General features: G+C 56.1%; 1 protein-coding gene across 1 annotated transcript in view; it reads right to left on the reverse strand.

Moving 5' to 3' along the window:
* The window catches only part of LOC103765061 (dysferlin), a 63,491-nt gene that overhangs the window by 23,387 nt on the left and 28,019 nt on the right, over positions 1-12,085 (reverse strand). Inside the window, exons 3-9 of the mRNA XM_029963727.1 lie at positions 11,982-12,073; positions 10,523-10,693; positions 10,029-10,171; positions 6,356-6,495; positions 5,145-5,233; positions 3,289-3,384; positions 1,993-2,134 (exon numbers count right to left, since the gene is read on the reverse strand). Of these exons, the coding sequence (XP_029819587.1) occupies positions 1,993-2,134; positions 3,289-3,384; positions 5,145-5,233; positions 6,356-6,495; positions 10,029-10,171; positions 10,523-10,693; positions 11,982-12,073 (873 nt within the window). The remainder of the gene's footprint in view (positions 1-1,992; positions 2,135-3,288; positions 3,385-5,144; positions 5,234-6,355; positions 6,496-10,028; positions 10,172-10,522; positions 10,694-11,981; positions 12,074-12,085) is intronic.

The raw sequence follows: 12,085 nt of genomic DNA on the forward strand, positions 1-12,085 counted from the left end.
GCTGGGATTGCCCTGGGGGCTGTGCCAGGACCACCTGACAGCCCTGCAAGAGTTGGGACCTGCCAGGCTCAGCCCCGGGGATCTAAAGCTGAAACTTCAGGTTTAGGTGGGATTTTGGGAAAACTCCCTCCTGGGAAGGGTTGCCCAGCCCTGGCAGGGGTGGATCCCCATCCCTGTGGGATTTAACAGCCCTGTGGATGTGGCACTTGGGGACACGGTCAGGGCTGGGGGATGGTTGGATCATCAAATCTTAGGGACACTTGGAGAGCTGGAGAGGGACCTGGGACGAGGGATGGAGGGTCAGGACACAGGGAATGGTTTCAAACTGGAAAAACAGAGATTTGAGTGGGATACTGGGGAGGAATTCTTCCCTGTGAGGGTGGGGAGGGGCTGGGATGGAATTCCCAGAGAAGCTGTGGCTGCCCCTGGATCCCCTGGGAGTGTCCAAGGCCAGGCTGGACCTGGGCTAGTGGGAGGTGTCCCTGCCCAGGGCAGGGGGTGGCACTGGATGGGCTTTGTGGTCCCTTCCCACCCAAACCATTCCATGATTCCATGAATCCCTAAAAGGGAACACAGGCTGTGGTGACACGGAGGGGCTGAATTCCACCACTCCAACGGCAGGGCTGTGGAATGAGGGGATCCTTCAGGCCCCTTCCCATCCAAACCATCCCACAATTCCACGATTCCCGCTCCCTCCTTCCATCCCAACAGCGGGGAGAGGTTGGGAACCCCTGGGAGATCCAACCCCAGCCGGGTGCAGGTGCCTTTGAGCAGCTCCCCCTTCGCCCCGGGGGCGGTTTTGATTTAAATTCCAACTTCCAGGGCCTGCATTTCCAACCAGGGGCTTTTCCAGCAGCCCTTTTAATGAAGGGGGAGTTCAAACAGCACCCGGGGAGATCAAACCCAGGCCCCCGGACACAACCCCGGCTCTGCCTTCATTAGTCCTGCCTTGCCAGGGGCCTTTTACAAGCTGTTTATTTTCGGAGCCATGTGCTGGGAGGGGAAGCAAATCCCGGCACAGTGGGATGGATTTGCTTAAAGGGTTTATAGGGGGAGGGCTTGGCTTTTCCAGAGGGGGATAATTGGATGTGGAACGCGCCGTTCCCGGGATCTGTTGAACGTGAGGCGTGAAATGGGCACGGCTGGGATTCCTGTCTGCCTGGAGAGGCCCCTCTGGGAGCTGGGGAGTGGCTGGGATGGGGGGTTGGAGTGGCGGCATTGGGGGTTGGAGTGGCTTGGATGCTACGGGGTTGGAGTGGCTGGGATGGGAGGTTGGAGTGGCTGGGATGGGCGCTGGTGGGATGGGGGATGGAGTGGCTGGGATAGGGGATTGGAGTGGTTGGGATTGGGGGGCGATTGGATGGTGGATGGGGGAATTTGGGAGTGCTGGGTCATGGGGGATTGGGTGGTTGGGCATGGGCGGATTGGAGTCGGTTGGGATGGGAAGGGTTGGAGTGGGGATGGGGGATGAGTGGTATGGATGAGGATTGGAGTGGCTTGGGATGGGAGGTTGGAGTGGTGGGATGGGGGATTGGAGTGGTTGGGATGGGGGATTGGATGGTTGGATGGGGGAATTCGTACGTGCTGGGATGGGGTTGGAGTGGTTGAGGGGATTGGAGCTGGCTGGTATGGGATTGGAGTCGTTGGGATGAGGATTGGAGTGGTTGGGATGAGGATTGGAGTGGCTGGGATGGGAGATTGGCTGGGATGGGGGAAGTTCACCTGGAGAGCACTTGGCCACCACTGCACCAACACCCATCCTTGCCCAGCCCAGAGGGGTCTCTCCTGGGCAGATCCCCCTCTCCAAACCCCTCCCAAAACCCACCTCTAGCCCTGACCCCACCAACGTGGATCCTTCACACCCATTTCCCAGTTCAAACGACACCATGGCAAAGCTGAGCCTTGCACAGCTCTGGCTGTGAAGGTCCCAGACGCCAATTCCAGCCCAGAATTCCCGGGAGAAGGCAGGATCCCTCCCTGCAGGCCTCTCACCTTCTTCGCCACGTGGCACATCTGCTCGGCCGGCAGGTAGTCGAAGGGGAAGACGAACCTCCAGTTGAAGTTGCCCTCTCCCCCCATGGACCTGTAGTGCACGTCTGTCTTCTGCTTGTTCTCCTCGTGCCCCACCAGCCACCTGCAAAGCACAGACAGAGCCCGTGGAAAACCGGGAACGCGCCGAGGATTCGGGAATTCCCGGCACAAAGGGGATGTTCCTCATCCCTGCTGGGATTCCTTTTTCCCAGCTGAGTTCTGCAGCTGCTGGAGTTTTCACTTCCCTTTCCAGGGTTTCCAAGGTGCTCCCCACTCTTAGGTCTCTACGTGTCCATACTGTCATGGGAGCATCCAAGACATCCAAAGGAAAATGAGGTCTTCAGGCAGTTCTGAGCCCAGTGAGGACGTGCCTTCCAAAAAAAATGGATCTGCCCATGAAGGGGTTTGGATCCATCCATGGAGAGGTTTGGATCCATCCATAGAGAGGTCTGGATCCATCCATGGAGAAGGGTGGATCCATAGTTGGAGACAGGTGGATCCATCCGTGGAGAGGTTTGGATCCATCCATGGAGAAGGGTGGATCCATGTCTGGAGAGGGGTGGATCCATCCATGGAGAGGTTCGGATCCATCCATGGAGAGGTCTGGATCCATCCACGGAAAGGGTGGATCCATAGCTATAGAGTTTTGGATCTATTTATGGAGAGAGACTGATCCATCACTGGAGAGGTTTGGATCCATTCATGGAGAGATTTGGATCCCTTCATGGAGAAGTTTGGATCTATCCATGGAGAGGTTTGCATCCATCCAGGAAGAGGGTGGATCCATCCATGGAGAGGGTGGATCCATCCATGGAGAGAGGTGGACCCATCATTGAAGAGGGGTGGATTCATCCCTGGAGAGATTTGGATCCCTTCATGGAGAAGTTTGGATCCATCCATGGAGAGAGGAGGATCCATCATTGGAGAAGTTTGGATCCATCCATGGAGAGAGGAGGATCCATCCATGGAGAGAGGAGGATCCATCCATGGAGAGGGTGGATCTATCCATGGAGAGGGTGGATCTATCCATGGAGAGGGTGGATCCATCCATGGAAAGAGATGGATCCGTCCCTGGAGAGGTGTGATGGTTCATCCCAGCAGGATCCACGTCCATCCCAGCAGGATCCATGTCCATCCCAGCAGGATCCATGTCCATCCCAGCAGGATCCCTGCCCACCCCCGCCATGTTGCTCCAAGCCCCGTTTTCCCCCTTTCCCGCTGTTCCTGCTCCGGGCTCCCCGGGGCAGGAGGACTGACCCTTTGACGTAGATGTCGCTCATCTTCTCCCCGGTGATGCTCAGGTCGTCCAGGATCACGTCCCTGGTGTTCCAGATGATGCAGCGCAGGTAGAACCTGGAGAACCCGGAGAACCCGGGGACAGCCGGCGTGAGCAGCTGGGAACCTCAGTCCCATGCCACGAGCTGTCATTCCTTGGGAATGATCCCAAATGGGAACCTCCATTCCATCCCACCCGGGTAGCCAGTCCTGCCACCAGCTCTCATTCCTTGGAATGATCCCATATGGGAACCTCCATTCCATCCCACCCGGGCAGCCAGTCCTGCCACGAGCTGTCATTCCCTGGGGATGATCCCAAATGGGAACCTCCATTCCATCACACTCAGGCAGCCAGTCCTGCCACGAGCTGTCATTCCCTGGGAATGATCCCACGTGGGAACCTCAGTCCCTTCCCACCCAGGCAGCCAGTCCTGCCATGAGCCATCATTCCCTGGGGACAATCCCACGTGGGAAGGTGAATCCCATCCCACCCAGGCAGCCAGTCCTGCCCCGAGCTGTCATTCCCTGGGGATGATCCCACATGGGAACCTCAAGCCCTTCCCACCCAGGCAGCCAGTCCTGCCACCAGACGTCATTCCCTGGGAATGATCCCATATGGGAAGGTGAATCCCATCCCACCCAGGCAACCGGTCCTGTCACCAGCCGTCATTCCCTGGGAATGTTCCCACATGGGAACCTCAGTCCCTTCCCACCCAGGCAGCCAGTCCTGCCATGAGCCATCATTCCCTGGGAATGATCCCATATGGGAACCTCCATTCCATCCCACCTGGGAAGCCAGTCCTGCCATGAGCCATCATTCCCTGGGAATGATCCTACATGGGAATCTCAGTCCCTTCCCACCCGGGCAGCCAGTCCTGCCACGAGCCCTCATTCCCTGGGGATGATCCCACATGGAAAACTCAGGCCCATCCCACTCGGGCAGCCAGTCCTGCCACGAGCTGTCATTCCCTGGGGATGATCCCATATGGGAACCTCAGTCCCTTCCCACCCAGGCAGCCGGTCCTGCCACCAACCATCATTCCCTGGGAATGATCCCACATGGGAACCTCAGGCCCATCCCACTCGGGCAGCTGGTCATGAGCCATCATTCCCTAGGGACAATCCCACATGGGAAGGTGAATCCCATCCCACCCAGGCAGCCAGTCCTGCCCCGAGCTGTCATTCCCTGGAGATGATCCTATACGGGAAGGTGAATCCCACCCAACCTGGGCAGCCGGTCCTGCCCCGAGCTGTCATTCCCTGGGGATGATCCCACATGGGAATGTGAATCCCATCGCACCCGGGTAGCCGGTCCTGCCACGAGCCCTCATTCCCTGGGGATGATCCCACATGGGAACTTCAGTCCCTTCCCACCCGGGCAGCCGGTCCTGCCACCAGCCCTCATTCCCACATGGGAACCTCCATTCCATCCCACCCAGGCAGCCAGTCCTGCCACCAGACGTCATTCCCGGCGAGATGATCCCATACTTGGGGAATCTCAGTCCCTTCCACCCGCAGCCGGTTTCATGCACACAACTCTCATTCCCTGGTATACGCGAGTGCATGGGAGGTGAATCCCACCCAACCCGGGCAGCCAGTCCTGCCACCAGCCATCATTCCCTGGGGATGATCCCACATGGGACGGTGAATCCCACCCCCCCTGGGGACGATCCCACGTGGGAAGGTGAATCCCACCCCCCCTGGGGACGATCCCACATGGGACGGTGAATCCCACCCCCCCTGGGGACGATCCCACGTGGGAAGGTGAATCCCACCCCTCCCGGTTCCCCAAAGAGCAGGGGCTGGACCCTCATCCCCCCCGGGAAGTGCCCAGTTACCTCTTGGCTTTGCGGGGGCTGATGTTGAAGGGGGGCCCGGGATGCCCCAGGGATTTGGGGAACAGATCCACCCACATCTGCAGCTTTCCCTGCGGGGAGAGAACAACCCATGGAGCCCGAGGAGCCTCCGAGCTGGGCCACCTCGGTGACAACCAGAGGGGGACAGAGAGGGAACCCCACGTGCTCCAGAATTCCTTGGATGGGAGGGAAGGATTCCCTCATGGAAAAGTGTCCTTAAATAAGATAAAATAAAATAATATAAAAGAGCATAAAATAAAATAAAATAGTATAGACTACGACAGAATAAAATATAAAAAAATATAAAATAAATAAAGTAAAATAATAAAATAAAATAAACTAATGTAATATAAAAGAGGAATAAAATAAAATATTATAGGAATACAATAGAATTAAATTTCAAAAATATTAAAATAAAATAAAAATAAAATAAGATTAATAAAATAAATAATATAAAAGAGAAGAAAATAAAATAGTATTAGATACATAGAATAAAATAAAATATAAATAAATATAAAATAAAAAATAAAATAAATGAAGAAAAATAAAGATAAAATTAAATATTATAAAGATAAAAATAATATAAAGAAAAAAATAAAATAAATACAATAAAAATTAAAATGAAATAAAATAAAATAAAATAAAATGAAATAAGATAATTAAAATAGAATTAATATAAAAGAGAATAAAATAAAATAAAAAACAAAATAAAATAATAAATAAAAAATTAATATTAAATAAAAAAAATGAAATATGTATTAATTGAAGATAAATAAAGATAAAATAAATTTAAAATATAAAAATATTAAAATAAAGATAAAATAAAGTTAAATAAAATGAATAATATAAAAGAGAAGAAAAATAAAATTAAAAAACAAAATAAATAAAATAGTAGTGAGAGATGAAGAGATAGAAAGAAAATAAAAATAAAAATTAAGATTAAATAAAATAAAGAAAAAAATAAAATAAAGATTACAATTAAAAATAGAATAAAATAAAATAAAAATAAAATAAATAATAATTAAAGATAAATTTCAAAACGTGAGCACAGTTGCAGGGGTTTGGAATCTGTCCCCCCTGTCCCCCTGCCCCATTCCCCTAGGATGCCAGGCTGCAGGGGCTGCAATCCCATTCCCACCTGAGGGATGCCAGGCTGCAGGGGGCTGCAATCCCAATCCCAATCCCATTCCCACCTGAGGGATGCCAGGCTGCAGGGGGCTGCTCAGCCGCCGCGTCTCCACGTGCTCGGGCACCAGCCCCTGCTCCCGCAGTGCCAGCAGTGCCAGCCGCTCCTCCACCGGCCCCAGGTGCGGGTTTGGGGCCTTCCCGTCCTCTGCCAAGGGCAAAGAGCAGCGGGAATGGCTTTAGGATGGCTTTGGGGTGGCTTTGGAATGGCTTTGGGATGCCCAGGGATCACCAGCAGCCTCGGGGAGAGGGGCAGAGCCTCCGTTCCCAAACCCACCACCACAAACCCCCCTGGGCACAGCTGGGCCACCCCACAGCCAAGTCCCATTCCCCTGCCCTTCTCCCATGAGCAAACCCCCCCCAGATGGGAGAGGGACCTGCTGGGAGCCTCATCCAACCACCCCAAACCAGGGCAGGGGGACAGCACAAGGACCAGGCTGAAGGACATGGAAAGGAGACCCCAGGCTTGGATCCCACTCTGGGGTTCAGAGCTCCTGAAGCCACAGGAATTGGGGTGCAGGGTCCCCAGCAGCCCCCCGGCCCACACTGCTGCTCTGCTGACATTCCCACCCCCACCAGAGGGTTATCCCATCATTCCAACCCATCCAGGGTCTTCTCCTGGGCAGAGGAATGAGCTCCCAAGAGGATCCCATTTCTTCTCTGCTGGGTTGGGGATGAAAGACAGAAAGGAGAGGGGGAGGAAGGCCCTGGAGACACCACCAGCACAGCCTGGTGGCTGATCCTGCTTCCTCTTCCACCCCAGTCCCTGCTCCACCCCTCCCTGCTCCCACTGGGATAGCTGTGGTCCTGCAAGGGAACGGGCCAGGACGTGGCAGCCACGGTGGATGATTCCACCTGGAAGCATCTCCTGCTCCTCACCTGCTCCATCCATCCATCCATCCACCCATCCATCCACCCATCCATCCATCCATCCCTCCATCCACCCATCCATCCACCCATCCCTCCATCCATCCACCCACCCATCCATCCATCCATCCACCCATCCATCCATCCCTCCATCCATCCACCCATCCATCCCTCCATCCATCCTTAATGATCCTGGGATTTCACGATCCCAAAGCTCTTTCCCAGCCTAAAAGATTCCCTGGTTCTATGAATCCAAGCTGGATGATTCCAAGTGCCAGGCTGGGGAGGGAGCAGGACCTCACCCCAACCCTGCTGCCCTTCCAGGACCTTGGGCATGAAATGTTATCCCATAAACGCTATCCCATAAACGCTATCCCATAAACGCTATCCCATAAACACCATTCCAGCTCTGCCAGACCCAGGTGACACATCCCAGCTCCTTTCCTGGCAGAGTGCTTCCCTCCAGCCATCTGGGCTCCATCCCAGCCATTCCCAGGCACTGGGCAGCTGGAGTGTGCACAGGGGGGGTGCTGAGACCGGGGGGGGCAACCAGCCCCCCTTGGGAACTACAGCTGGGAATTGTGGGATGAGGGGTTGGGGAGTGGGATGAGGGGCTGGGGAGTGGGATGAGGGTCCAGGGGGGGTGTGGGATGAGGGAACAGGAGGGGTGTGGGATGAAGGGTCAGGGGGCTGTGGGATGAGGGGTTGGGGAGTGTGGGATGAGAGTCAGGGGGTGTGGGATGAGGGGCCAGGGGGTATGGGATGAGGGTTGGGGGTTGTGGATGAGGGCTGGGGGGTTGTGGGATGAGGGGCTGGTGGTGTGCTGGGATGAGGGTCCAGGGGGCTGTTGGGATGAGGGAACAGGGGGTTGTGGGAGGGAGGCTGTGGGATGAAAGGCTGGGAGTTGTGGGATAGGGGTTGGGGGTTTGATGAGGGCCGGGGTGTATGGCGGATGAGGTTTGGGGGGTGTGGGATGAGGGTTGGGTTGTGGGATGAGGGGCCAGGGGGTTGGGATGAGGTCGGGGGTGTGGATGCAGGGTCGGGGGGTTCTGGGATGAAGGACTGGGAGAGTGGGGGATGATGGGCTGGGGTGTGGGATGAGGGAACAGGGGGTTGGGGATGAGGGCGTGAGGGGCTGTGGATGAAGTCAGGGCACTGATGGATGAGGGCGTTGGAGGGTGCTGCGGATGAGGAGTGGGGGGCTGTGGGATGAAGGGCTGTTGGTATTGTTGGGATGAGGGGCCAGGGATGTTGGGATGAGGGTTGGGGTGTTGGGCATAGGCTGAGGGTTCTGGGATGAAGAATCAGGGAGAGTAGTGCGGATGAGGGGCCGGGGGGGTCTGTGGGATCGAGGGGTGTGGGATGAAGCTGTGGGGGGTTGTGGGATGATGGGGCTGAATTGTGGATGAGGGGCCGGGGGGCTGTGGATGAGGGGTGAGGGGTGTGGAGAGGGCCAGGGGTGTGTGAAGGCTGGGTTGTGGGTGGAAGACCAGGAGAGTGGTTGGGATGAGGGCCGGGAGGGGTTGTTGAGATGAGGGGCTGGTGGTGTTGTGGGATGAAGGGTGGGGGTTGTGGGCTGAGGGGCTGGTGGTGTTGTGGGCTGAGGGGCCGGGGCAGACGCTTGTAAAAGCCCTGCTGTGGTTTCCTGGCCCAGCCCAGCCCAGCCCAGCTCACAGCTGGTTCCCAGATCTCCTCCAGGTCAAGCTCCACACTTTGTTCTGCTCTTTGAACTCGCTGCCATTAAAGCAGAGGAAGGTGAAAGGCAGGGGGTGGCACGGGGGGGGACCCGCTGCTCCAACACCTCCCCAGCCCCAGCTGAAAACCCCCTGCTTCCCTCCTCCTCCTCCTTTCCTCCTCCTCCTCCTCCTCCTTCTCCTCTTCCTCCTCCTCAGGGAGAACCAGGAACTTAGACCTCGATTCCCAAGAGCAGGAGAGGGATCAGTGCTGGGCTGTGCCCTGTTTTGTGCCTCTGACGACCCCCTTGATGTGGTGGCCCCAATACTGCCACATTAAAATTTGACAGGGGATATTGGGAAGGAATTCCTGGCTCTGAGGGTGGGGAGGCCCTGGAATAAATTTCCCAGAGAAGCTGTGGCTGCCCCTGGATCCCTGGAAGTGTCCAAGGCCAGGTTGGAGCAGCCTGGGCTGGTGGAAGGTGTCCCTGCCCATGGTTAAATGGGATGATCTTTGAGGTCCCTTCCCACCCAAACCATTCCATGATCCCCCCAGGACCTAAACACCCCTTTTATGCCTTAAAGCAGAGTTTTCTCACAGAGGCAACTCCTGCCCCAAGGGTGTGGGTCAGAGGGGCACCAGGTGATGCCCAGGGTGGTCAAAGGGTCAGCGTTGGTGTGGTCAAGGGGTGGTTTTTGTGCAAACAACAAAGCACCTCCCCAGGTCTGGTCTACCCAGATAGGGTAGAGGTTGGTTTTGCCCTTCCAGCTGCCCCCTGAGCCCTGAGGTGATCCCTGGGCACCGTGTGTGTGATCCTGTCTCCATCTAGTGACCCAAAACGAGATTCCAATGGCACAGCTGGAACATCAGGCTGGAGCTTCTCAGCCCAGGATGGACTTCAGAGCTCCCACAGCCCAGGGAAGTCACCCAAGGTCAATGTTCCTGTGGCTGCACTGCAGGTCTGGTTCAATCCCAGGGTTTGGGGCACGGCCAAGCCTGGGAATGGTGCAGATCCAAGCTGGCCAGGGAGGTGGGGAGGATGGGGATGTGCCCACCAACCTGTTCTGGCCTCCATGGTACCCCCCCATGAGCTCTGGATGAAGGAAACCCCGCTCTCCCAAAAGCTCCCAGTGCCCTTACCCTGCTCAGACAGGACGTACTCCTGATCCCTGAAGATGATCCGGTCGGATTTGTAGGTGGGAGCCTTGTGGTTGTGCTGCAGGGAGAAGAGGTGGAGCAGCTGGGAAGGGCGGAGCTGGTCCCGCCACTGGTTGGGCCCGGAGCTGAAACCAAACAGGACCGCGGAATTATGGAACGGGTCGGGTTGGAAAGGCCTTCAAAACCATCCAGTTCCAGGGGCAGGGGACACCTTCCACCATCCCAGGCTGCTCCAGACTGGCCTTGGACACTCCCAGGGATGGGGCATCACCACCTTCCCCGGGCAGGCTGTGCGTGGGGAGCGTCCCCAGCTCAGTGTGCCCGGGACACACCGGGGGTGTGACGGGATCTCCCTGAGGATTTCCGTGTTATTTACCCCATTTGGGGCTCCTGGAGGAGAACCAGCACTGAGGGAAGTGTAGGTGCCCCTGGTGCCCCCCTGGTGCCCCCCCAGAGCCCCCCAGCCCGGTACCCACACGCAGTATGTCTGGGGCAGCCCGCAGCGCGCCCCGTAGCGCGACAGGAACCGGTTCTCCAGGTCGATGACGGTCTCCCCGATCTTCTCGTCCTTGGACAGCAGGTCGTAGTCGTACAGGGCCACCCGCAGGTCCTTCTCCAGGGGCAGGGTGCAGCTCAGCTCGAACATCCTGCGCGGGGTGGGGGACATGGATGGGATGGGGGAGCCCTGGGAGGGACCCACTGCCCATCCCAACAGCCCATTGGGATGGACCCACTCCCCATCCCAACACACCAGTGGGATGGACCCACTGCCCATCCCTACATCCCAGTGGGATGGACCCACTCCCCATCCCAACACCCCAGTGCCAGTGGGATGGACCCACTCCCCATCCAACACACCAGTGGGAAGGACCCACTGCCCATCCCAACACACCAGTGGGATGGATCCACTCTCCATCCCAACACACCAGTGGGATGGATCCACTCTCCATCCCAACATCCCAATGGGATGGACCCACTCCCCATCCCAACACCCCAGTGGGATGGATTCACTCCTCATCCCAACACACCAGTGGGATGGACCCACTCCTCATCCCAACACCCCAGTGCCAGTACTGTGTCGTGCTGGCTCAGTTTATCATGGAATCATGGAATGGTTTGGGTTGGGAGGGACCTGAAAGCTCATCCAGTTCCACGGGCAGGGACACCTTCCACTACTCCAGGTTGCTCCAACCTGGCCTTGGACACTCCCAGGGATCCAGGGGCAGCCACAGCTTCTCTGCCCAACCTGGGACAGGGTCTTTCCACCCTCCCAGTCAGGAATTTCGTCCCAATATCCCATCTAAACTCATCTCCCTGTCCATCCTGCTTTGCTGGGAAGGTGTCACCGGCAGCCTGAACTGGCAGGAACTGCCTCAGGAAACCATGTTTATGGATAACTCTTTTCCAAGGCATCCCACTTGGAGGTGTCCCGTCCCACAGCCCCAAACAGGTCTCCATCCATCCCATTTTTCCTCCAGACATCCAACCAAATTCCCTAAACGAGGAGCAGAAGTTCCCTGGACTCCCTCTACCACCGGTGGGACGGGGATTATTCCTCCCCGAGGGAATTCCAGGTCTAAACCACCCTCCTGGTGTGTCCATTGACGACGGAGCAGAGCCAGTTCCACAGCTCGGAATTCCCAGGGAGAAGACGAACAAGAGCCAAGGGAATCGTGGAATGGTTTGGATGGGAGGAACCTTAAAATCCATTGGGATGGGAGGAACCTCAAAATCCATTGGGATGGGAGGAACCTTAAAATCCCTCTAATTCCACCCCCTGCCACGGGCAGGGACACCTTCCACTATCCCAGGTCGCTCCAAGCCTCATCCAGCCTTGAGTGCAGGTTGGAATGGGAAGCTCTGGCTCATCCAGCACAATTCCCTCGACGTGACACAAAAAAAATCCCCTGGATCCCAAAGTGACTCCACACTCACTTCCCAAAGACAGGCTCCAGGGTGCAGGGCAGGTAATTCTCCTGGTCGCTGATGGATTTCTTTCCCACGGAAATCTTCACGTAGGGATCGCACTGAGGGGGGGG

Source organism: Manacus vitellinus, unplaced genomic scaffold (genome assembly GCF_001715985.3).
Source record: "Manacus vitellinus isolate BGI_N305 unplaced genomic scaffold, ASM171598v3 scaffold_61_pilon, whole genome shotgun sequence".
Lineage (NCBI taxonomy): Eukaryota > Metazoa > Chordata > Aves > Passeriformes > Pipridae > Manacus > Manacus vitellinus.